Source organism: Takifugu rubripes, chromosome 8, assembly GCF_901000725.2.
Source record: "Takifugu rubripes chromosome 8, fTakRub1.2, whole genome shotgun sequence".
Taxonomy (NCBI): domain Eukaryota; kingdom Metazoa; phylum Chordata; class Actinopteri; order Tetraodontiformes; family Tetraodontidae; genus Takifugu; species Takifugu rubripes.
Window position 1 is genome coordinate 5,732,960 of NC_042292.1, and position 27,483 is coordinate 5,760,442.

At 39.7% G+C, this 27,483-nt stretch overlaps 1 protein-coding gene across 1 annotated transcript; it reads right to left on the reverse strand.

Moving 5' to 3' along the window:
• Positions 1–27,354, reverse strand: LOC101068004 (cilia- and flagella-associated protein 47). The gene is made up of 67 exons (XM_029840708.1): positions 27,149–27,354; positions 26,316–26,470; positions 26,112–26,227; positions 25,774–25,912; positions 25,482–25,563; positions 25,228–25,368; positions 24,979–25,148; positions 24,792–24,883; positions 24,401–24,630; positions 24,106–24,313; positions 23,757–23,982; positions 23,501–23,653; positions 23,242–23,419; positions 23,053–23,158; positions 22,639–22,855; positions 22,307–22,551; positions 21,993–22,123; positions 21,478–21,600; positions 21,267–21,398; positions 21,100–21,177; positions 20,331–20,478; positions 20,102–20,181; positions 19,417–19,603; positions 19,231–19,322; positions 18,926–19,139; positions 18,315–18,534; positions 18,075–18,192; positions 17,759–17,886; positions 17,396–17,496; positions 17,085–17,195; positions 16,780–16,990; positions 16,641–16,712; positions 16,400–16,537; positions 15,961–16,042; positions 15,710–15,805; positions 15,439–15,625; positions 14,934–15,031; positions 14,621–14,737; positions 14,383–14,517; positions 13,675–13,787; positions 13,195–13,345; positions 12,967–13,055; positions 12,722–12,808; positions 12,557–12,618; positions 12,309–12,445; positions 12,087–12,192; positions 11,720–11,922; positions 11,471–11,609; positions 10,998–11,125; positions 10,837–10,902; positions 10,559–10,702; positions 8,887–9,060; positions 8,521–8,632; positions 8,272–8,325; positions 8,047–8,141; positions 7,612–7,787; positions 7,203–7,310; positions 6,925–7,036; positions 6,595–6,699; positions 6,087–6,243; positions 5,900–5,980; positions 5,479–5,617; positions 4,338–4,513; positions 2,755–2,920; positions 1,474–1,635; positions 1,166–1,334; positions 1–1,013 (listed from the first exon to the last, which is right to left on the reverse strand). The coding sequence occupies exons 1-67, from the start codon at positions 27,290–27,292 to the stop codon at positions 828–830; spliced, it is 9,198 nt and encodes a 3,065-aa protein (XP_029696568.1). The 5' UTR covers positions 27,293–27,354; the 3' UTR covers positions 1–827.
• Positions 27,355–27,483: the final 129 nt, after the last annotated feature.

Here is a 27,483-nt window from a genome sequence, read left to right on the forward strand (position 1 = left end):
TGAAGGGGAATCAGCTGAGCTCCAGAGACGTCTGCATACAGCATTTAGAACTGACGTGTCGTTCAGTGACTCGACACAAAATGTATACACATCTGTCACATGTATGATAATAATACAGGACAAGAACTATGTAGTCAACAACAACTTTCCCTCAGTGGCCCTGTTTATCAGAGGACAAATTGGCTCAATACATGAACACTACTGAGGAAAAATAAGTATTTTTAACATCAAAAGGAGAAACAATTCATTTTAATCTCATGAAGGTATTCAAGGTGACATTGTATTGTAAACACTGCCAGATAATTTAGACAGCAAGACTAATGGTTCCAATACAAGAGCCAATTCTAAGAACCTTTTAGAGTGTAGCTTTTTACTCATACTTGCCCAATAACAGTAATAATCTAAGACACCTTTGATAATAAAACAATGAAGCAAATTGATGTTTTGACACCTATAAAAAAGGGGGTAATTGAATTAATTTTCAGCCACAACAGATCCAATTTAAATGATTAACAGTAACTATGTTATAAATAGTATGATTTATATTCACAGTAGAGAGCATAGAGCACCATAGTGTGACTTTACTGATGAACTATAGCATCTTTCCAGGAGGACCTACTGATTGTGGCTCGACAATGATTACCTATGGGGGAGGGTTTCCACTAGAGCTATCAGGGCCAGGAAGGTACTTTTTTCACATAATATTTAGTATTATTAATGTTACTAATGAGTCATGAGAGCATCACTTTGCCACAGTGATGCACGCTAACGGTGTCACGAGAGTATCGGACCGCTTTGTTGACGAAGGTCCCGCCCACCTCTGTTCTTTATCTGCGGAGTTTGAGTGGGGAGGAGTTAGCCAGGTTAGGAATCCGAAGATTCTGAACAACAAAGCTTTTCTTTTCTTTGCTTGGACGTGGGGCGTAAGTGTTGCCATTGTCCGATGTGATATAGATGGGTGGAGACTGTAGGACTTTCCCTTTCACCTCGAAGGTCTGCTGCATCAGTACTGCCTGGAACATAAGCGTGCCAATATTCAGTGAAAGGACCCATGGCCATGTGAGATATATGACAGTGGCATGTTGTGATCAACCCCATAAAGATAAGAATCAAGAAGTGGATCAAAACAAAGGCGAGGAGACCAAATAATGAATCCTGTAAATACCTGGATGGTCAGTCTTGCTGTGTGCTTGCTATTTGCTGAAGTTGGTGTGAAGGACACAGTGATGAGTTTTCCTGCAGAGCCAACGGGGGGTAAAAACCCCGAGGACGGAGTCACTCTAAAGTCTCTGCTGCTCCCTGGAAGGAAGGCTGCTGAGAACTGCACTGACCTCCTGCACACAAAACATCAAATCCTACATTTTAAAGCTTCGCCTTGTTTCTTAAGGGCAAACTTCATGTTGAAGGCGTAATAGTGCAACTTTTATATCAATTATAAAGGAAACTTCAGAAGACAATAGAACAGACACAAACCTGGTGGTACTGGTGAGACGGATGCCCACAGCTGAAGTCTTTCCCACCTCAGTTGATTCAATAATGATAGCATTGTCCTTATGTGGTTCGGTGGCGATGAGATCGATGGGGCATTTCCAGATGGTGCCGGAAATGCAATGTACAACCAGAAAGACTGAGCGCCTAGATGGTGACACAAACTTAGTGTAATTTAGGCGGCATCGTGTAAGCTTTTTTCAAAGATGTCATCTTTAAAAGAAGCAACAAAATAGACCACGTGTTAATCTTCATCGACTTCCTTTTAAAAAAAAAGAAAGCAGGTCACCATCTGTATTTTTAACTTGAAATTAGATTTTTTAATAGCTCTTGCAATCTTTTTATTGGAGTTGTTATACTCTCTTCTCTTGACCCCACACCAGAGAAAGAACATACAGATAATGGAAGGGTCTATTAGCAGTGCCAAACCCCACTATCGTTTTCTAATGGAGACGTCATTAGCTCCGTGAGGTAGTGATTCTAGCAGGACACGCCTCATTAATGGACCACACAGATGAAGATGGTAGCAGATAAATGCACTCCCCACTCAGCAGGAAGCAACACACAGAGACGACAGATGATAAATGGGAAATTCTGACTTGTGTTGATGACTATTAACATTGACATTAAGCTCAGAAAAATACTTTGAGAAGATGTAAATGTGTTTTCTTCATGGCAATTGAGGATAAAATGTGTGTGTGTGTGTGTGTGTGTGTGTGCGTGTATATATATATACACGCACACACACACACATATACACACACACACACACACATACACACACACATACATACATATACATATACACACACACACACACACATATATATATATACAGTATATGTGTGTGTGTGTGTTTATATATATGTATATATATCTCATGCAGCACAGAAAGCAATTAAAACAGGGAAAAAGGCAGTACTACAGAAAAGCAAGAGATAGGGGAATTCAGTGAGTTTGCAAGCAACAAACAGATGTGTTTGTGCACCTTCCTGCCTCCTTGCATCTGTGATCTGTGTACGTAAGGTGTCTGTGCTTGCTATTGTTTTTCAAGTTAGGATTGCCAATCTGGTACCCATCTCAGATGGCTTGCTACCGCCTGCCTGTATTTCTTGATGTTAAAGGAGATCTGGGACTCTCTTAGATTTATCATAGTCCTATTTTTATTTTTAGCAGTTTCCCATGTGGTGTGTGCTGACTTTAGTGAGCACCTGGTGTGCAGCTAGTGTTAAGAAAAGCAAAAAACCTGCCTGAAATGTGCATTACCTGCATGTCTTGAGGGGAGTGTAGACGATGTGAAGCGTGAGCGTTATGAGGCTGGTCTCAGGGTCCCTCCTTCCAGCCGTGACGGAGGCTGAGAGGCAGTCCTCCGTCTCTGCTTTGCTGTCTGATTGAACCGTGCACACAAAGTCTTCAGCTGACACCTGGAAGTCTAAACACAAGGGGGGGAGAAAAAAAACCAATATTGAGTTTGATTTATGATGTGAAAATCTGGGTGCATCACTGTGTGAAAAAGTAGAAATACTATTATATGATGCAACAGAAACTATCCTCAATGCCAGTTTGGTATACAGTGGGACCTCTACTTAGGAATTTAATTCGTTCCAGAAGTTGCTTCATAACCTGAAAATTACGTAAGTGATGTGTTTTCCACGTAAATGCCCTAATCTGTTCCAAGCCCCCAAAAATTCGGACATAATTTTTTTTATAAATCATAAAAATGCATCAAAACATGTAACAAATACATGTTACAATTAGATTACCACACAATAAATGTAGGAATTCAGTGCAAGTCTTCTCCAGGAACAAAATGAACTTTATTACAGGCTAATCTTACATTAGCCGTCATTAGCAACGAACGTTAACACTTGTGGTAACACCGCCATCTAATAGACAAACATACGAACACACACAATAAATAAAATTGAAACGAAGGCGAAGCTGGGATACACACAAACTGATACAGACTGACGTTCCTCCTAGCCAATGGGATTACAGGAAGATGCTAGGCGATAGCCAATGGCAGAGCAGCTACAAGCAAGTTTGTGTTCGCTAAACTCCGCGAGCTGCGAGTAGCAGCGGTAGCGTATTTTTGCCTTTCGTATCCTGAAATTTCCTTCGTAACAAGAGGAAATATTTTCCCGTTGAGACGCTTCGTAAACTGAAAAATTCGCATGTAAGTAGAGGTCCCACTGTATTTCGATACAAAACTGCACTTTTTTTGATAGTATCTGTGCTCACTTCCACAATGTGCACCAAGCAGTAAGCTCCTAACGTAGCATGGCAATAACAGTCATTTATCATCACTGTTACATTGTGATTGGTCCTGTCTACTTGGAGAGAACAGAGCAGTGAGACTCATCTTTCCCTGCCCTCCACTCCCATCTCAGTCCCGTCCTGCCTCCTCACTGGTTCACAGGTACCACAAAGGTTTTACTTACTGTTATTAGTTATGCTGCTGATAAAAATTTTAAAAAAAGACGATAGCTAGCTATCTAAACCATACGTGTCTGACAGTATTCATACATAATCTATGATGGCTAAAATCTGGTTATGGCTGGAAGGTCTATGGCCTTTTAGTTTTACCCCAACTTACATATTTGTGCCACTTCAAATGCTCTGAATACAGTGAAGCCAACGACATCAATCAATCACCTATTAAGTGAACTCAGACACATCTTACCACATTTTATACTGTTAGTAGTGAGAATTCAAATAAACTCTTCACTTTTTATCTTTATATATGGTTTTCGATCAATTCATGCAGTCAATTGATTACTTGATAAAACACATATATAAACACAAAATATTAACTTCAATAACTGAAAATTTAAAAGGCTTGCAGACACCTTCCTGTCCCATCTGTTTGCAGCTCCAAGGTATGTATCCAGCTAGCTGAATATCTACAGTCCTTTCCACTTTTTGACCTGCTTCACAACAGACCACCCCAAGTCTTGCAGTTTCATCCACAGGAATTCCAAACAAATGATAATTCCAGCAGACAGCTGTCAAATCCACCTCTGCCCTAAAATATGTAGAGAAAAGAGAGGTTTTATAAAAGCCGTGTTAATAAAACGGAAAACAGAATTTTTAAAAAGTATGAAGAAATAATTATATTGGGCTGAATAGAAGAACAGCAATTTGCATTGAGGCTATTACACAAAACAGTCAAGCCAAGACTATTTGAGGGCAAAGGGACAAAAGAAATAAATTGTTCTACGTTTTCTAGCATAGATGCCCTTCAGACTTTCTACAGTGCCAAAGAGGGTATAAGATGTTTCAAGATGTGAAAGCAAGTGTAAATGTGTCAGTACATAAAAGAAAAATGTGATAGACAACCTGTCCTGGATGTCCCATGTCAAAAGCCCAGTGACCCAACTATAGGAGGTATTTTATGTGGATGGACAATATCACATCACATCAGTGGCATGCAGACATTTTCTTCGGGAGGGTGGGGGGGTCATGTGCACAATGAAACTTTAAAACGTTAAAACCTGGGTAATTCGCCTACATGACAGCAGGTGGCGCTGAGAGTCACTCTAAACCCTGCTATAAACTCATGTTTTATCTGGTTTGAACTAGATGAACTGGGGGGTGCAGCAGGTGGTTCAGCAGGACGGCCCGGTCAAGCGAACCTTCTTGGGTCCTAATATGTAAGACATTGAAAGCGTTAGTATCGGCGGAACCTCCCAGCTCACGTAGATCATAAGTATAGGGCCACGTGCAGTACACTGTAAAGAAAAATAAAACTTTCAAAAGGGCCCTTGCTTGGTCCAGAGGGCAAAGGAGAGGTACCATAGCCCAACCTTGAGCCTATCAACGCACGTGAATACATCACATAATAGAAATACCATGTTTGGAAAATACTATTTTTGTCTCATTAGTAGCAGCAGGCTCTACAGAAAGCTCCCTGTACATAGGCTATAATGGGCTTTGAATAGCTCAAGAATTTAACAAGAAATAACAGTGCACCGAGTTTAAAACACATACCTCTCAGTCTCTGTACCGGCAAGACCGTTGCTGCAGACATGGGTCATAGTGACGCATAGTGACGCCTGTTTCAACACCGCATTGTTAGGTCGAAACACCACGGGTACATCAAAACTGCCCCCTTCACTGACCAGTATACCTGCAGCAAGACAGAGGGCAATGGCGTTATGCTTGAAATACAATATCTGCTGCTACCAGTCAGGGACAGGAAGCATTCGTTTCATTTGATTGGTTTTGTCTTTAGCACTACCAAACCCTGTTTGCTAAATTCGCCACTATATTCATGCACTGTCTGCAATTGTGAGCTGAGCAGTGTACACTGGATAGATCAGAGCTTTTTATTGTTCTCTAAAAATAGCTATTTTGCTTAGCAATATGACGATAATAAACTCTTCATTGCAATGGGGTGAATTTAACACACCGTCCGTGTGACTTAATGGAATTGAGAAGACCTTGATGTCTGTTATGACCTGACCGCCAGCAGCTCCAGATGGGTCCTTATCTGAGACAGGGAAATAAAGAGTTTAAACATTTAAAACACACTTGAACACATCGAGTCGATGCGTCAGGAAGTGAGGGACTGCAGAATGACAAGAAGTTCATGTGACCTGTGAGTGTGACATCAACCATGACTGGGAGCTCAGTGGGGTTTGTGAAAGGAATAGTGATGGAAGTGCTGGAGCCCATCAGAGATGAGATGCTCACAGGCTCCATTCGCTCTGGATTGAGGCCACATCCAGTCAAAACCACACACCATTCCTGCAACTAAAGACAGAGACTGATTAATACATGCAAAATGGCCAGGAGGGAGAGAAAGAGAAAAAGGATTGTGAAAGGAGAAAAGATGAGACCAAATAAAGGTATAATGAAAAAGGAAAATATGAAATTGTTCATTCTGTCTGTATCTATTCTAAATTGCATTGGTACTTGAAACTCCCCTTTAACTTATCTGATATATTTTCTCATCATTCTGGTTGCACTTTGGTGATAATTGATCTGATTAATTTATTCCATTTGGGTGATTGACAGTGATGATGTGGTAAATAAAAGAGCACCGGCTTAAATCACTTCAAAAGAAAGAGACACTCCAGTGCCTGCATGTGTGTTTGTATACACCTGAGGGCATGAAAAAGTCATCTTAGAGATGCGGTTCCCCTGTCCAATGGAAGATGGTCGAAAATGGACAGCAACCTGGGTGAAGGAGTGGGGCTCCAGGGTAAGCTGGAACACAAGGAAAAGCTTTCCTGTGAACTGTTCACATGACAAACACACACTCGCAATGGTACATTCTTTGAATTGCACCACTATACAATCTATAGCAGTTCAGGGGAGCAAGGTTAAACCAGCTCTATCGTGACAGGTGAATTTAAATAAAAATACAGAAATAAAGGGGATGAGCTGATAAAACACAATCTGATACGAGGAGGAGAGGTTGTGTGCACATACAGTATTTTCTGAGTCCATTTCCACTGTGTAATTTCTGGGGTTGGTGTTTCTAACAAGCAGCTGTAGAGACTCAGCTGTCGGGTTGACAAAAGGAATAGTCTGTCTTGTCCATCTGGCAAAAAGGCATAAAGACAAATCTTAATTTTTGATAAACATTCTACTAAAAACACAATAAACATCTGCACTGCTACAGTAAGGTTAATTGTGCATCCAATAATGCATGCAAATAATCATTTGTTGGCCATTAGCTTATAATGTGTTAGTGTGTCTCCACCTACTTGCCCAGTGGACAGTAGATCTGAGGTAGAATGAGGACTGGAGGAGGAAGAGCATACAGGTGGAGTTGATACCAGAACTCTCCAACCAGCTTTGAACGGAACAAGACACTGGCAAAATAAATAAATATATATAAACATTCAAATGCTTTAAGGATACACAGTAAAAAAAAAAAAGTTGGATAATGTCCACAACCAGGTATATTTGCATTAAAAGGCAAATTCTTTGTTCCCTATTATCCTTCAAAGGTCTTTGGAAATAATTTATTTACAACATCAACAGCACAGCCCTTCAGCTGTCAAACTTCAATGTTTTTTATGTCTGAACTCAATAAAGTTTCATTAGGTTTTCTTTTGGTGAAGACACACTGATGTTGGTTTATTTGAACATACTCATAAAAGTCAAACCTACCTGCCTGTCCACTTCCCCATACTAATGGGGGAGTACGTAGCTCTGTATATAAACGTATCCTGTGGAGAAATTAAAACCCAACTTTGCCCAGAAAGATCATCTCCTTCCAGGTACACGTTTAGTTTCAGAGCCTCTTTTCCTGGGTTACTGACAGGAATCTCAATCTCAACTGAGCTCTGGGGAGACAATGTTTTTTTAAAAAAAAAAACAAATCTTAAACCGTTGCTTCCAGTACTAGTACTTTCTATACAGCCGAGGTACGTGAGGTAAAAATTAGAGGTTAAGTTCTTCAGAAAGTAGTTGTGATTATTCACATCCAGTTAAGATTACCTCACTACTGAAAAGATTTGTCTTAGCTAAAATACAGTATTTGGTTTGTGTATAATTTATGTTCCACAGAAATGTGATGCAGACAAGGATGTTTTCAAGGCTTACCCCAGAAACACACTGCACATCTATTACTCTGACAGGCGCTGCAGGCTCACAAAATATTTCAACAAAGAAATACACCATGTAGTGTCCAAGAATATCTGCAGTAGGACAGGGACAAATGCAATAAAAATGCAACGCACACATGCACATTTACACAATAACACGTATCCCCCTGAAGAGTGTCACAGATTTTAAAGAAAAATCCGTGACACATGCTGCCCAGCTCACCAGTGTCTTTGTCTTCTTCTTGCATGTCATCAATTTGTTGAAACGACAGAAATCCTACAGGAAAAAAGAGGTATTGTGCCTTTAGAATCATTAGAATCATGCTGAACTGCGGGCATACACAAGATGTTCAAATCACACATAAGTAATATGTACATCAAATGACAAGCAAAATCATCCTTGCAGCATTGCTATAGACTAGTAAAAAGTGGTTTGTACATTTGACACAAAAATGAAGCAGGGTAAAAACACCTGTCTGTTTTCCTTGTTTCCATGGTGTGACAGACAGAACATATGGAGTGTTCTGTCCAGGGCCAAGTTCTAGGAATGGGGTGCCGCTGACAATAGGTAGGTCTGTCTCCACCTGCATATACAGACACACACAGGCAGAAGGAATGAATTCTCTTGAAAATACTTTTCTATGTTTATTGAATTATTTTCAACTAGGAATATGGTGTTGTACTGTATATATCTTTTTTTTCCTGATCTCCAGCCTTTTCACTTCACAAATATTAAAAATCTTTAAAACCTAACCTCCGGAACATCCAAAAATCGTCTAAGAAAGAATCACAACAGTTCACCATTACTTGTGGCAATGATTTCCATCTGTGTATGTACCTTGACAGTGAGTTTTTTCTGGCTGTAGTTGGGGACATTCAGCTGTGTATGTGTAGTTTGACCAACAGGACAGTGCAACATAGCATGGTCCTCAGGCAGGGGATGCTCACCCACTCCTCTTAGGATGAACACGCTGACATTTCCATTGCACTCATTATTTAAGGCTAATTTGCCCTGTGGAGGTAAGTACAAAGTTAAGAATTTTGACCATAAACATATTATGTAGAAAGAGTGTGTACGGGTGAACAAGCATAATCTCTACTGCAGTCAGATCTCATACTGCTACAAAGACGCTTTCAACATTGCACAGGTTCATCAAAAAATCTAATTCAAGACAGATTTCATCATCAGAAGAGAAAAGGATGAAAGTTGAATTACAAAATAGATTTCTGTCAACATGTTTGACTATGCAACGCCTTCAATAATTATATTTTATATAATGCAACAGTTATCTGTCTTAAGGCAATCCTACACTTCTGCATGTATGCATTGGTGGTTCAGTGGCAGAATTCTCATCTGCCACTAGGAGGTGTTATGTGGAGCTGGATCTCAATGATAGCTAGTTAAGTTGCAGCTCCCTGGAGATTGCCCATAGTGCTCGACCACCACATGGATTCATTTTTTAGTAATAAAGAATGATCAGCTAGATCTTAGTTAAATTATTTGGAAAGAGGAAATGTGATTATGATTTGTTTTTCACCTTTTATTATATTATATAATATAGTGTAGGGTCGGAGGGATCAGAATAATATTTCAATATTGCCAAATTTACCCTGGGGACATATAAATTATTTTGGTTTTGATCTGATGAGATATAGTATTTTCAGTAATTAGGTACCTTAAGAGCCTAATAGGTAGTGTACACAAAAACATTATTTTAAAGATAATCAAGTGGTTTGATCAATTAACTGACTGTAATTTTCTTACTTTTCACTGCTCACTGTTCACAATACAAACAGTAACAACATATTCAGGCAGTACTGATTGAATATGTTGTACAACTATTTCAAAGTTTATGGAAAGTGAAGACAATAATGAGTTCCAACTAGACACAACCAGCTCCTGCAAGGCCAGGGTTCGATTCCAGGTCATTTTTAAAAGGGAAAAGCAACCCACAAAGTGTAAGGCAAAAATATTTTAGCATGATGAATAGTGGAGGAAAACGTGTAATGGTAATGTTCCTTGACTTCTCCAATGCCATACGCCATAAGCCTCAACATAATGGAAGAAAAGCTGCCGCTGATGCAAATGCATCTTGGGTCATTGATCTCACTGGGCAGCTGCAGTATGTCACAAAACTTCCATTTTCCCATTTCTTTTTCTCTACATGTCAAAGAACTGAGTGGGTTGTAAAAATGCTGTGTCTCAAAAAGGGAAAAATGAATTGCAATAGATAAAAAAAAAATCTCTGCCGGGCTTCTTGCAAAAAGGGATTGATTGATGGCATTGTTGGCCACAAGAGAAACGTAGTTGGGCTGACTGTTCCCTGGGAGGTTAAATGAAAAAATGCAAGTGAGAACAAAGAAAAACTAAAATGGATATAACAGGAGAAGCTGGGGTTTCTGCAAAGTGCTGATTCTAAACCTAAATCAAGTTTTATACCAGACTTAAAGGTCTCCTAGAAAGTGTAAAACAGGAAGGGAAGCAATTAACCATAGTAGATATACATTACCATGACAACACACTGTGCAAGAGGATGAAAGGTGAGTGGGTAGAAGGTTTTTGTTCCAGACGGTACATTCACAAACTTTGGCCCAGAGAATCCTTCACCACACATTACAGCCTGGATTTTCCAGTCTCGCTGAGTCTCATTGCACTGTAAAAAGCACATGGGACCAGTTGTTTACAGCTAAGAATAAGTCTTTTTCAATTATTTTACAATAATTGCTTTTGGCTCAGCCAGTTCAGTGGCTGTTACACAAACTAAGACGGCGCTTTCTCGTCCCTCACCAGCGGTATGTCCTGTGTGACTGAGTGATGAACAGCTGAATTAAAGTTTAGATGGATAGTTTCTTTCTGTAAACACAGATGACAGTAGAAGACAACATTGGCCCCAAATTGAATGAACCATGAGCAAACAAGCAACTTAGCATTCACGCATGATTTTGTACCTGTGCAGTAACTATTGCCTCTATTTCATAGACCCTGATGTCAAAACAGGAGCTAAGAACCAGCTGACATCTAAACTGTCCAACACAGTCTGCCTGAAACTGCAACGGGATATCCACACAGCAACGGTCTGTCATGCAGAGAACATGAGTAAATCTATTACATTCTTATGACATATTTATTGACTTGGCAATGGTAAAACTGATCCAATAGCATTCTGAACAGCTGGCTGCCGATCGCATGACATTTCAAGCTATGGATGAACAAAAATCCATTATTTTCATACTAAGTATACAGTGAAGATATAAAAATGTGGTTTTCACTACCAATGAAATTATTTAAATCAAGAAAATAACTGTTGTTTCCTCATTTTGTTTTCTTTCTGCTAGTCTTCAGCATTCTGCTGCATGTAAGGACAGGTATATTTGTATATATTAGCTGTGGTCTATTCCTACACACTTGTGTGCATCTGTACCTGCAAGACTCTGCTGTGGTATGCCGGTATCTTTGTTTACGGGAATGTAAACAACACTTGGCAAAACATAGTACTGAGGCAAAGAAACCTCAACTTTATATTCTATGCCATTTCTGAGCTCGTTTCTCAGAGATATGATCTATCAGAACCAGAGAAAAGAAACAGCATCATAGTGACAGAAAATGGAGAACAAATAATCCTGGTGTGTGTCTTCATAAACAAAGATGTGCTTTGTTTCCCTGTTTTTACCTGTTTGAGGAGCTTGTGAGTAGCGGCTTTTGCTCTCACACTGCTACTGTCCAGAGAATGTGTCAGCGTTCGCCGCCTCTGTTCTTCAGCACTCATGCCATACTGACCCCAGATGGCTAAAGCGTTCTCCCATGCTGAGTTTATCTCTGGCACTTGGACCACCTCCTCACACACTTGTCCAATTTCACACTGGAGTCTGAACACTAAATCGCACACAGCAAAGTATAGTGTTGATCATATTTGATTACTTATATATGGATTTACTGGTATTAGAACCAAGACCAACTAGATACACGTAGGGCTTTTCCACTCTAATTAAATTTGATAAATTCCTTGATAAATAATATTTAAGTGACACTTTTCCTACCGGAGGTGCTGTCGACCATAAATATACTTTTACTGGGTCTGGCAGTGAGAGTGGAAGGAAGAGGCAACTCTCCTGTGGCCTTTATAACATAGACCATATCTCCAACCTAACAGAACACATAGACACAGGAAAAACTGTAAACAAATGAGAGTCAAGCTTTTGAATTGTTTTCAAAATAGGTATGTTATGATGTCAAATCTATGATGCAGCCAATAGATACACCTCTGGGCACACTAGCAGCACAGAGCAGTACTTGGTGCCTGGGAAGAAGGGAAGGTAGTGGATGTTCAGAGTGTCTTCCTGCTCTGATGTCAAAAAAATGCTTCTCACTGCACTGTGGAAATCACTGGCTTCATTACCTAAGTGAGCAAAATCAACAATGAAACAGAGAAGAATAAAGTTAATATACTGTACTACCTACTTCTACTTAGACAACAGGCCATGTACATTGTATGCATGTTTCCACTTACTAATAGCTGAGTTCTTATCGTCTATCTCCCTATAGCTCTTATCTGAAGCCATCTTCTCAATACTTGAGTGGGGAGATGAAGGAAAGGGCAATTTACAATAAGGTATATTAGAGAGAACAGGTGAATCAAGGACTTTATTCTACATGTATTATGTGTGTGTGTTACTTGGCTTTAAAGGTGACATCATGAACGCCAGGCTTCCTCTTCTCTATAGACTCCAGTGGGTTAAATTCAGATTCCACCAGCATGACCCTGTACATATTCATAGAATATTACATGGAAACTTTTTCCTGTGTGGAGGATTGAAAAAAACAGTCTGTGCACTAAAAAGAACAAATACAACTGACATTTACATGAGGGGATACATAAAGCGTTTGTGCAAATGTATGTATAAGTGGCGAAAAGCATACCTAAATGTGGCCTCTTTGTTTAGAGCGTTAGATATGGGCACTTGGATCACTTTCATTTGGTAGCACGACGACTTGCACTTGACAATGTTCTAAGAACATACAGTAAAAAGCAGTTAACTATGGTCTGTGGTTACCTGCAGCACACAAAGCATGCTTGGGAAAACATTTTCAGCAGCCAGCTTTATGGATAGTAAAGTAGAAATATTCGCCAGTTTTAACTATACTGACGGTGGATGTGATACGATTGATGCAGGTCGTCAGTTTGAATGCCAGAGTGCTTCCCTGTAGGCCAAAGGGAGAGCTGGACACAAGCAGTAGGTATGCCTCCTTTGGCTGTATGAAGGAACAGTGGTACAAGATGGTCAGCCCAGCACTTGACCTGTGAAAATAACCAACATTTATCTGATGAATTATTCTGAAGTACAGTAGCGTGAATGCTCACAATAACCAGCTGTCTTCATTTTGAGGTCACAGCCAATCAGAAGGTTGTTCAACTAAATATTGTTACTGAACTTCTTGCATCAAACATAAGTTGTCATTGATGGGCTAAATGATTTGTTTTATTTTGTTATACATGGCGCATGTTGACCAAAAACCGTCTTGTAATAACAACAGATGCAGCACATCTCTCTACTTAGAATAACAGCATTAAATGCACTCTGCACATAACAGTCCGCATATACAGTAGCTTGATACTGTAAAACATACGCTGAAGGAACGGTAACCAAAGGTCCATTAGGAAGGGAGAAAAGGTGGGCAGTTGCTCCAAAAAGGCAAGCCTGGTATTTGACAGGCTTAGGAGATGGATTTTCCAGACGCACCTACAACACCCACACACACAAAAAAGTGGCTGACACAAACAGAGAAAAGCTGCTGACAGAAAAAGTGAAAAGAAAAACACTTTCTACATGACTGATCAAATGAAATCAGCTTTTTATGGGACTTAAAGATGCTTAAGCTGACAGTGATAATGTTTATGTTTTCTTATCCTGTCAGAATGTGTAATCATACGGAATAATCCGATGTAATGTAAATCTGTCTGAAATTGTGTTAACGGGTACAATGCATGTTGCAGTGTCTGTGCCAAATACCAGCTTAATATTATTAATATAATCCAAATCATTCAACCACCTTAGTGCTAATAAATGTGACTTTCAAACAGAAACTACTTTCATTAGATAGCTGGAAAATATACAAATATCTGGACAAATTTTGTGGATATAATCCACACATAAGAAACAGAGCGATGGTGTGTGAGTCCATAATGACGCAATCACTCTCCTCTGGATGATACCCAAGCTGACAGGAGTTGAAGAGTTGTCCCATGGGGGAACAGTCAACTGTCTCGGTCTGTAAGACAATCTGAAAAACTGCCATTTCTCTTTCTCTCTGGTGTGCTGTGTGCGTGTGTGTCACCTGTTTGTAAAACGTGGTGTGCAGTCCTCCTGATAGCACTACAGTGTGCTGAGGGAAGTACTGAGGCAACCTCTCATGAAGGTGAACACACAGAATTAATATTTGCACAGGATTGGGGCTGCACAAATCTGTCAGCTAAGAAAAAATATCAAACATATAAACGAAACTATTTACCTGTTAATATGTATTTTAAATGTTATTTCAGTTTCCTGCATAAGCAGTTTCACATGTGCTCTACCTGAATATCAAAGTTGAGATTTAGTGTGGTTAAAGCCTGACACACAATAATGTTGTTGTGTGTAGTCTGCTCGGTGCTGCTAGGTCTCATGTAAATCCTACGAAAGTGACTGTGCATCTAGAAAAAATGAGATAAACAAAGGTTTATTCCCCAAACCGAAATTTCAATTTAGCCTTACATGTAAATGAATAAATTGGATTCAATTGGTATTTGTCACTGTACATCTTGCAGACATTAACATGAATCCATAATTACATCTCCAAATATTAATAAGGTCCACACAAGTCAAAATGAAAGAGCCACCAGTTCTCACCAGGTAAGGACAGTAGGCAGCGAGCAATGCAGCAAGCACCAGTCCATCTTTGAAATCAAGGTCAAAATTCACAATCCACCGTGCCAGTGGGCCACCATCTGAGAACCATTACAGCCAAAACCAGTCAGTAATAAATGCAAAATACATAGAAAAAAAACTGTATATATTTAAAACTTTTAACGGCTTTAAATAGAACACAAGCCAAGGTTAATGTCACAAACGTGATTAAATTACATTACCAATTTCCTCATAATTAGGAGGAAGAATTTCTTATAACAGTGACTATTATGTATTATGATAGTGCACATGATAATTAATGAAATATATTTTCCATAACAAGATTATTGAACTAATTTTCAACAATGAAGAGGTTACATTCAGACTAAATATTACTTTCTCCTCAATTAAATACATTTGTTAAAGAGAAAAGTAAGTGTACACTGTGACTCTGCATCATTACACCATTTTAATGTAATGAAATATGTGTGCATGCCACGTGTCCTACCTTTTTTCCATAGAGTCTCCCTTGAACTTTGGTAGTGCATGTTGACCCATGAGAGTAGCTGTAGCTCTCTGCATGAATAAATGTTACTGGGCAATGATTGTGGGCTGAACTGGAGGATTTCATCTATGATTTTATGGTCAAAGCTATTGTTCATGTTGCTCTGTGACACACGAGACAACACCAGCACCTGGACATGTGCAGAGGAATAGTCAGTGGTGGGACTAAAAAATCAGTCGAAATGAGAGAGGACAGAGAATTGAAATTTTTCCACCTTGTAAATTTGCAGTAGGACATCAGTCCAAGATCGTTTGCTCAGAGACTCATAGTCAACACAGCTGTAATCGAAACTGTTTTCTTCCTCATTCAACTGTAAGAGCAGAAGAGTGTATAAATGTGTGGGTAAAGGGCATCCATTTATCCATTCAATTTCATTTGTATATAGCACAGATACATCACCAGTATTCAAGCTGTGAAGGACAAAACATACAAAACATAATGTAGTCTGAGCATGAAAAGCTCTACCTGCAGGGAACACCAGTGTTTAAACTCCTGGATGTCAAGCAAGAATGCTGGTCTGATGTGACAAAGGAACGCTCCTTGCACCCTGAAAACATCATTGCAAATATTTTCTTCATTAGAATTAGCTTTTCATATAATCTCACTTTTAAAGTGACACTATTTTGCCATTTAGGCCATTAGTGTGTAAATCTGTTTATGTCAATTACAATTAAGGAGCCCCAACAAATGATAACTCATTTGCCTAATTTATCAAATTTGCAAGCTACAATTAGCATTTTCACATGCAAATTAACAGATATGGAAGTTACAATAATTGTTGAGAGGTTATATTGGTCTTAATGTGAAATTATTTTTATATGTAGCAACAGCTGGGTATAATAAAATATTTTAGAAAGGGTAGGTTTGGAATAAAATGTCAGCATAGTCATTTTTTAAGGCCCACCTGAGAAATGTGAGCACAGCTTCATTTTGTTGCAGCAGCTCCCTGGTCCGCTCGGTTAAATCACAAGAAAAGGTCTGAAAGCGAGAAATTCCAGGGACCTGGTGGCCGGTCAGGTGGTGAACCATATTCAGTACAGATCTACAAAAAACAATAATCACGTCTTTTGTGAGAGGGGACGGGTTGGGTACCCCCACCGATCCGGGCTATTCTTACTAATACAGTATTGTCTACCGATACAAACCTGGTGTCTCTGCTTAGAGTGACTCGTTGACTCTGTTGACCTCCAATATTAACTTGTATTTTTGATACAACTCTGAAGGAAAACAAGAGAGCACAGTCACATGTTATAGAAAAATCCTTTTTTCAACCATCTTGGTTACCTTCTTAGCGTGTGTGGCACAGAGATTGGGTGTGGTCCACCGGGCCACCCAAAGAAGCTAAACCATCTCTTCATAGCCAGTAACACTTTCTCATAATATATTCCATCCTCTGAATTTTCAGCAGGGAATGTTGGAAACCCAAGATTTTTTGAGGTGTTTGGAATTGTGTTCCTGCTTGTCCGGTTACTCAATCTGTCACTGTCAGAAGTATCTGAAGAACACCGAAACCCACACTATATCAGAGAGGTATACCAAAATAAGTTAATTAGAAATGCATATCTGCAATCCTGCGACATTTTTAAGACCTGAGACTGAGCTGCATGTTGAAATGCTGTGATCAAACAATGAGGATGACAGGCCAGAAACAGGTGTTGAGCGGTGCTGACTCTGAGGTACAACCTCAACCGCTGTGAGCCCTTAATATATGACACAGAAAGAAAATATTAAAACTTTATTCAAGCACAATAGGTTTTGCCATGTGTTAAATATGTTCAAGAATGTGAATAATCACACATTGTGAGTGAAAATAGCTGGAAAAATATGATCGTATAACTTAAAATTGTTGAACTTGCCCCAAATGTATCATGAACACATTGTGTTTGTTTTTATACATTACCAGGCTGAAAGACGATCTTTTGCTGAGAGTGATTCAGGGCCAAGAATGGCCAGACTGTCAGTAGACAGCTCTCAGTGTTAGCGCACAATCTAATTCTAAACCTGCGGTAGGAGAGAAAACAGGAAATATACCAAGTAATTTCATTTGCAAGAGTAAATCCACCTAAAAAAAATCATCCAAGAAAAATTATTACAACAAAAAGACTTCATGTGTCTGCTGATGAGACCAGCAAAGTTAGATTTCATATTTTAGTAGGTACCCCTTAAAAAAATAAAAATGTTCCTAAATCTAATGTTCTCAATAGTATTGGTCAAAGTTGGATCCTAAATGCTTAACTGCCAAGACAAGTGTAAAAAACCAGACCTGTTTTGGAGGTGGTCGATGAAGGTGAGGTGAGTGCAGAGTGATAAAGGTTTGGAGGAGCAGAAGGTCACAGTGCAGATTAAGGAAGTCTCTCTGGGTCTCTCATTCCAAACACTGACTGGCTGTGACTATGGTTACAGAGATTAGTAAACTGTAATCATTTTACAGGTCATAGTGCTACTTTTTTAGTTCAGACTGCAGCAAATTGGAATTGTATTACAAGAACATGAATGTTGCTTTATCTTGTAAAAAAAAAAGTTGGACAGAGCAAGAATGTAGGGGCTAGGGCTTTATAGATAGGTTCCCAAGGCTGTACCTCATCCAGTGGTTTGGGAGGGATGATGTTTCCATTTGGGAAAACCACAGAAACAGGCTGGATTTTCATCCCATCCTCTCGTTCAACCTCATCCACTTCAGCTGATACGGTAGTTCCTCTGCTCACATTGACAAGATGGATCGATAAAAAAAACAGCTGATGGTTCTAATTTTCTTCACATTCTGAACTGTGTGACAGGAAAGTAAAAGTGGGATTGTGAAACTTTACACGCACACCAACCTTGGATATCCTGAGGCATGTAAAGTGAGTGTTGCAGTCACTTTGTTTTCCAGAGGTACAGGTATAAAGAGGATTTGAGGGGGTTGGAAGGTAATGAACGGACTCTGGAAGGTGATAGTGATGAACAGCTCTCTGTAAGGTTCATTTTCCTTCTCATCCATCCAATCACCTCCAATATACAAAGGGAGGGACAGTGTGGTTGTAGTCACTTGTCCTGTCCCTAGAGAAAATAAAACTCAAAATGAGGGCTCTAATTACAGTGGTGTGTTCCTGACATGAGACTCCGCATCAGGGATAGTGTCATCTTCATTACCTTGTACTTATTAAGTGGTGGTTGGTATGTTTTCTATAATTGCATCATTCTCTAATAGGAAGTAATACTCCATCCTACCCAGACCCAGTTTTAACCAACAAAATCATTTTCATTCAGCTTTTTTTTTTTTTAACATTACAGCCATCTCCTTCTTAGAGTCACTTATATAAACTCATTAAGTTGACTAAGACCCTATGTGATAGCCCAAGAAATCTAACAATTAACTACAAAAGCAATATCTTAGCTACTGAAAGATTTAATTTCCTTATAAAGTGTATATGATTCCATAGTTTCTCACTTTTTTTGAGAGCATTAGGTCTAACCCTAACTTCCAAGCAGATGGCCTGGCCACGCCTCAAACTGCCTGATGATGGAGACACTGTACAGAGGACCCCCTCTCGCTTGTCTTCTGTTGATACCGTTGGTGCAGGGCAGTTAAACCACCAGTTCACCTCCTTCAAACAACTATGCCAATACATACTCTCTTCACCAAGTGCTTTAAGAGTCACTGTCTGGGAAGGGAGACAGAAGGAGACAGATGAGACAAACCACAGGATGTCAAGTGGGGTAGAGTGGAAATGTTGGTAGGCAGCAGAAGAGAACCTTTTTTATAATATAATCATCAGACTGCTTTGTCAAGTTTTCAATGTGGAATTCCAGTGTTGAGGGAGACATTTCCAATGGTGCGCACAGAGCTAAAAATAGCAAAAGAAGAACATTATGTGGCCAGTTTGATTGCAACAAAATGGAAGAAATTATTCAAAATATTAAATCACTATTTAATTCCACCTGTAGCCTGTATGCACGGTATCTGCAGAGTTGCCATAGTGATGGGCATATGTTTGACAACATGTATACTGCCTCGAGCTGACAGGGAGGCAGAGGTGGAGGAGGTGGATGGTGTTGAGGACAGAGAAGCAGCAGACCATCTCACTCCGCTGATTTTCATTGGCATTTCAAAGTCATATGTAGCAGCCTAAAACAGGAAACATCTTTGAATGTCCTTTAGTCTTATTTATGTAGCTACACTAACTATGTAAGTAGCACGATAGCACAACACAGGGTAGCTGGGAGTAGAATGATGAACCTAAAGTTTCAGTTTCTGTTGTTTCTCCAAATGGTCCAACCTCTTGGCCCTGATTTGACTCCATGTGATAATACATTAAAATAGAAACACGGGTCATTCTAAATTCAATGTTTGCAACCACAGACAAAACAAACAATATTTCCAAGGAGGCAGAAAAAAAACATTTTTCAATTTACGGTATAGAACATAAACAGTCAATTAATTTCTTCCACTGTTTACTTTTCTCTTGAATAGTACTGTTTCAAAAGGTCTGCTCTGCCAAATAATTGCCAGCAAAATTACTTTTAAAATCTTTTTGGAGTGGGGTTTACAGGAAAGTTCTCTTGAAATTGGTCTGATCTGGAAACTGTATCTTCACTGAAACATAGTATTTGACTGAAACTTTACCTGGGTTGGGGAGAAGATAAGGAAACAATCCATCGTCTTCATGCTCTGGATCTCTATAACACTCAAACCTGGTTGTGTCACTGTTAATTAAATGTAAACAAATATCAAACAAGAACAAATACAGGCTAAATCTTTAGTATTCAAATATAACATCCTAGCAACATAAACAGTGTGATAATGAAGTCACTACGATGTCTTATTATTGCCTAAATGTCAGCTCTGTACAAACCTGCAGAGGGCCGAGCCAGCTGCAGAGAGAAGTCTGTGTAGTCTGAAAAATCAAAAGTGACCTGGGTGGCAGCTGACGAGCCATTTGTCAAAGTGAATGGTATTGCTCTCCTCGAGCCAGCATGAACTCCATTAAACTGGAAATGGGACTGCAGAGAAAGAAAGATTCCATACAAGGAGATATAACAGATATGATCTGAAAGGCAGATAACTCAAATCCTGGAAAAATTTGCATGTATCATAAAAATGTAATGTATACGATGGATCAAATTGAATGAAGTGGTAAATGTCATTTTATCTATCTCGCTGAGACATCTAATAATTCAATGATTAAAACTTTGAATTAAAAATAAAAATAAATAAATAAATAAATTGGACCTGATTCATTCTGCACCAAGAGTGAATCTAATTAAAATGTAAGAAACTCCTGAAACCATTTGACCTGTTATGGTAGAGCAGATAATTTATCGACAGTTTCCATTCTGGATATTTCAGAGAGAAATAATCATGTCTGAAGAATGTTATTTATATATTTTCCCCATCTCTTTGCTTCCTTGTATAAAAAGGGTTATCACCATCGGTATGGGGACTAGTGATGATAAAACCGTGTAAATTATAAATTTACCACTTTAAACTCTGATGGTTTTCAACAACAACCAAAAGTTTAATGAAATCACTGAAGAAAAACATTTCTGTAGCCTTTTCATTTAAGCAATTAACTGTAGATTAGTCACACTTTGATTAACAAGGGACAGTTGAAATACACTCACCATACTGATATCTAATTTCGGAGGCTCCACTGATCCAACTACTCTAACCTCAATGGACTTCATGTTCCTCAGTGCTATCTGTAATAAACATGTTTCACTTACATCAACCTCTTTCTTTAAAGTTTAATGATGGTGTCCCTCATTTTTCCCTTCTATCTCATTCTCACCTCAATTCTGGTGTCAAATTTAAGGACAGAGTCGGCTTTCAAATGAATACTGAGGGCAGCGTTCCCCCCACAGGGTATAACACCTTCTGATGGGCTCACCACCATGCCTGGCAGAGGGCAAACATCTGGCACCTGCAGGGATAATACAAAGTCTGGATACAAATGAACGATCTTTGCACATACATGTATATGTGTGTGCATGAGGCGGCACCTTGTAGTAAGTGTGGTTTGGTCCGGTGTTGTGTACCATCGCAATTTTAGTGAAATCCATATTCAGAGGGACTGACTTCATGGACATTTGTGTCTCTTCCAACTGGACAACTGTGGATGCAATCTGATACACAGAGAATCAGTCAGTGCCAAGTCCATTTAGAGCCATAAAAGCTTAACTGATACATTCCAAATATGAAGGGCATGCATTTAAAAAGTGGGAGTGTGAAGACTCAAATAGTATTGAATAAATAATGTATTCATAAAAAGGACGATAGAGGCGAATGAGGTCAGCAGTGAGTTTTCATTTGCAGAGGGGAGTTTAAAAGTTGATGGAGGTTTGGAATCCTCAGTACTGAAATAAAAAGTACTCAATAGTGGAATAAACCTTATGGTTAAGTAATCCATCCAACCAACAGTATTCAAAAAACAAAATGTCAGAGAATTATTTTTCAAAGCAACAAATAATAATGCAGCAGTTCATACAAAAATAATTTTATGATTGTCCTGCCTGACCTTAGCAACACAATGCAAATGCTGCGCTGTGCCCTCGTATACCCAGAGGTCAAAGTCTCCTTCTGGAGGGGCGGAGAAGGAGGGATGCCACACAACCTCACAGTCCAACTCACTGTATGGCTCCACTGTACCTGGAAAGGAGAGGACATGTTTTATTTGTGCACTGCTAAATAAAGATAATAAGTACAAAAACGCTGATAGTGAGGACTGCTTTAATCACATTACTGAGGGGAAGTGGAGGTAAATCCTTGGCATGATGGATTTCTAAACAGCCATTGGAATCAATGGACACAAAAAAGCTGCAGATTTTGTACCTGTAGTTGGTTGCACTGAAAACAGATTGCGATTCCCTGTGACTATTCTCTTCCATGAGAACTCTGCAGCATGGTTGCGCTGGTTTCGGATAGTTATGAAGCTCCTGTATTCTGACGTTGCGAGCATAGTGGAAATGGGGTAGAGCACCAGTAAGGGAGTAGATAGCTCCAGAGCTAATGGGACCACCTGGGCCTGGACCACTATCTGTCCAAAGTGTTGCTTGTTTATAGTGTAACACATGGTTCTGCCGAAAGAAGCACGTTAATGTTGGACTTAAAAATATCTTGATATGAACGATAATTTTTTTTCCAATATTGCTTTCGGAATCAACCTGTAGAAGCGACCCAGTTTGCTGCTTTGAAACATCAGGAGTAAGGAGTTTTGGGAGTGGGGCGGCAGTACGTAGGAGAGGGGAGAAGAGACCTGTAGATCAGAACAGTCCACTTCCAACTGCACCCAGACAAACACTGATAGATTATTGGTCATCTCCACCTTCTGGTGACAAACTGACTGCAGACACACCTCCCCAAAGTCGACAAACAAGGGACCTAAGGAGGAAGAGGGAGATTTCTAGTGTAGTGTAGACATATTTAACAACCTCCATAACTAAATGGAAATATTTACCGATTACTTTCTTTTTGTGTGATAAGTGAAAAAAAGAACACCTCTAGAAATATATTTTCTGTTTTCTTTTTCTGTTTTAAACATGATAGTGACTTTACCCTTTATGAATGAAATGACTAACCGATGTCAACTTGGTAGAGCTCCTGAGGAGTCAGTGTCCTGCTGCAGTCTGCCACCTCCTGGCTACTAGAGGGAATGGGACTATTTTCTTTAGCGCTATGAAGCAACTGAAAAAAGGGGGCGAATCATGTGTTTTCATAAATTCTTTAAGCAGAATTCATCAAATCTTCATTCTGAGCTAAATACTGACTTTTGGGGTGACAGATGAGTCTTGGAAGCTTTTTCTGGTCCCTGAGAAGACAGTCCTTTGGCATTGCCTGGAATCTGAGAATTCATTGACTTGAATGTCTTTAATATGAAGTGTAGGCGGAACAAGTCCATAAGCAGGAATCATCCCAAGGTCCACATCAGTAATTTTATCCTGCTTGCTAAAAAACAAACCACAACAAAACAGTTAGACAAATGTACACCTAGAATTTAGCCTTCAGGAGGTACAGAAGACACCAAACCTCTCTTTGATCTTCTGCAGATATGTCTGTCTACGCCGACTGAGAAAGTTCATGTATATCTGTTTATGCTGCTGTCTCTGCTTCTCCTCTTCCTCAGTGAAAGCGAAAGTGGTGTCTATATAGTGATATCGCCTTACACCAGTAAAGATTGTCCTGCATATAGAAAACCAAAAAACTAATAAACGTACCACATTTAACTGGCACATCGCTGTTGCAGAAAAAGAAAAAATATGCTCTTTGAAGCCGCTGAGCACACCTGTACTCTGTGTCTGCATCGGCAGGTCTAAGGCTTGTGGCTCGGTCATTAGGAAAAGCCAGAAACACCTTCTCGTTGGTATTCTGACTCTTCCTTTGATGTTCATGAAGTTGTGTTTTGTCAGCACGGAGAACTGCAGCGTGAACCATCGTGTAGCAGCGGGACAGCTCACTGTAGCAAACATTAGGTCGCTGGCCAGCTGGATTTGTAACTTGTGGTGTGAGGCCTGCCGAGCAACAGCAAAGGTTGGTCAAGCCAAAATATAAACAGCAAATGTACATATATGTTTGGGTTTTTTTTAATTTTGTCTTAGTATCTTGTAGGATTTTTTCTTGAATATTTACACTACCAGGATTTAGTTTAGGTGGAAGCTGTACGGTCTGACTACAGCAGACTGCAGACAGGTTTAAAGTGATGGTATGAATACAGCCAAGCTTCAGTGGAGTAATATCTTCAGTCTGTTGATTGCCATCCCTTTGAACAAGACCTAAAACATCTAACTTCTGATGAACTTTCAGTCTCCCAGTTCGCCGTGCATCAAAAGACAACACTACATCCTGGGGAAGACAACAGAGAGTCAAAATGTGTCACTGCATGTACAGCTTCATCCATCACCACAGCACCAAACCATTAAATGGCTTTACCTGACATTGCCCAGGTGGGATTTTGCCCGTAGATGGTTCAGTGCTGAAATGTGCTAACTTTCGAAAGTGGAACTTGACGGGAAACAGAGGGCAGAAATTTTGCAGTACACAAGGCAAGTTCACTTGTTGGCCTTCGATACAGTGGCCAAAATCAAAATCATGAGAGGGGTGGGGCACTAGAACCACAGGAAGACCAGTTCCTGTGACTGCCAGCTCCACGTTGCTTTTACCTGGAGACAAAAGACATTGAAACCTATAAAACGTGATTTGAGAGCAGCCAGTCCAAATGAGCAGCATTCCAGGACAGCTGAAGAAGCTGTCAATGGCTACAGAAACATAATACACTGATATTATGCGTTATGTAATGTGATCTGTAACGTGTATTGACTACCAATACGGTTGGTGAATCCATGTTTGCTTCCCACAGACTCAAACAGCAGAAACAGGCAGTAGTCTTGTCGAAACCCTGACTCTCCAGTTGAACTGAGAAAATTTAAGTCACAAAGTTGAACACAGATAACAATTCTTTCATTATCTTTAGACACACTTATTTTACAGAGCAAAAATGGACAATTTACCTGTTGGATAATGGACTGAAGCGTACCGCCACAGTGGTTTGTTCATATGGTGCAAGTCGTCCCTGCTCTGGGACACATAACAAGCACGGAAAGCTGTCTTGTGGGAATGAACTGCACTTTTCCATTTCCTCCAGCAGGGCAGCCTCTGTGCGCTTCTGGAGATCTGTTCCCTTCAGGGTCAAAGTTTTTACAGATTTCATTTAGAAAACCTGGCTTCCATCTTTACTAGCTTTTAATTACATTACTTACCACTTCAGTCCCAGCAGCATTAAGTTGTAGCACACATAGCCAGTCACATGCCAGAGGTCCACTGTTTCTCAAAACTACATTCTTAGTAGATGAGGTTCCAAAGTGCAAAGGTCCAAATGACAAATGGGATAATGGAGCTCCCTGTAAAAAAAATGTCATCTCTTTATAATGAACATTTCGGATGGAGAACCAGGACTGTTGTCGACTTTAAGAATAAACGTTGGGAAGGAAATTATGTCAACAATTTAACATACCTGCAGGTCAAATAACTCCAGGCACTGGTCCACCACCTCAGCCCTGATGCTAAGAACAGCAGGATGATTTTGTAGTTTTACTCTGGAACAAATATTAATTTTTTTTTTAAAAACAATTTTTGAGGTTAGTGGAATGGTAAATTGAGTTGAACCCTCCCAGGCATGTGATATGATTCACGAAAAATTATCAAAATGCATCAGTTAAATTCATGCAAAGCTTTCACAGTCCAGTCTTTCATAGATACAGTCTGCATTCCTGTTTACATAAACTGCTGTTGCAAACATTGCTCACATGGCTTTCTCAACTAAAAGCCTCGGTTTATCAGTGCAGAGTTCCACTTTTAACCACGTGGTGCCGCCAGGAAGAATAACTCCACTACAGGATGAGATAGTGACAGATGGATCTCCGCTATATTGCACATGAAAATATCCTGTAAAGAGGAACAAACACAAATATACAGTGTGTAGCGATAGAACTGAATCACAGCAATACACAAAATGTGGGAGGATTGTGAGAATTAAACTCTCTAATAAAGATGATGCTGCTACATTAACAACTTTTGTAAAAAAAAAAAAAAATCCTAATTCTGATGAAAGAAATATACAAGCATTGTTGAGAATGCACAATACCTGGTAAGGAGCCCTCATTAGTTATAGCATGATGTCTGATGATAACCTGACTGTTGGCAGCAGTACAGCCAAAGTTAACTACCGAGTCCATTAGAAGGGAGCAAGCTTTGGGAATCCTAGTGCCAAACACACCCACACACACAATGTCTCCATCTGTCTATAATTAACATGTATGATATTGCCTTATAGCATATTTATACTCACCCCAGAAGTGGGATTTCAATTGTCTCTCTGTCATCTACATGAACATTGAGGCAATCTCTAACCTCTTCATTTTTCTCTGGGATAAACTCCAGCACTCCACCTACAGACAGACCAGGAGCCACCATCTCTGCTTTGCCAGATGGGAGCTTGAATAACTGCAAAAAATGAATAGAAAGTTGTCAAATATGTATGTATGTAAAACAAAACAAAAACTACTTTCAAGCTATTGCAGCATAATAAAAATGAACTAGACAATTCTGCAGAATCTTGTGTAAAGACGCACAGACTCCAGTATCTTTTTGTAAATACCTTACCTTGCATTTTTTATTTGCTTCCATAGATGACTGGTTTAATTTGATCGATTTAAGAGGGATTTATAGAGCGCTGCCGTGCAGCAGCGGTGATGGGGGATGTAGCTTTGACTCAAAGTTTCTTTGATCTTTGGTATCGACCATCAAATGCTTCTAGTGAATGTCTCTAATGCCCCCAAAACTCAGGCCAACTGGCACGACAGCCGGTGGGGGTTTGATTAAGCCAGTTCCAAGGCTATGTTTTAGTCTGAACTAGACTAGATGAACACAAGGGCCTGAGGGGCCTCGAACAAGGGTCAAACTGTTAGAGCAGCCTGTGGAAATGACAGAAATTGTGGTGATTATAGTCTTGTATTTGAGGCTCACAGAATGTGACCACAGGCGTACTGTATATCAGTGCCATGGACGGATCGAGGGAAGTTAGGTGGGTCAAAAGGTTAAAAAAACAAACAAACAAAAAACAACGATTTACTTAACAATTGACATAATTCCATTACTCTGTTCTCCCGGAGTATAGCGTACCTTTGATGCTGGCTTTTCCATTAAAATTTTCTTTGTGGTTTTCCCCACATTAGCTGCTGTGACTTTCATGCCGTAACGTTGGCCGACATTTATATCTTTGAACTTCACAACTGGTGGGTCCACGCGAACTGAATTTCTAGCCATGTTAGGATTTTATAATAGACCATTAAAAGACAAACATAATGTTCTTTTCTGACTCGTCTGACTTCGCCGCTTGATGGTTTCTATGGTGATTTGAAATCGACACCGCGTGACGTTGTGGAGGAAGTACGTGACGTCAGGTGTAGTACCGAAACTTCCGGGTTGTTTGAAAAGGAATCCCAGAACTCCGTGCA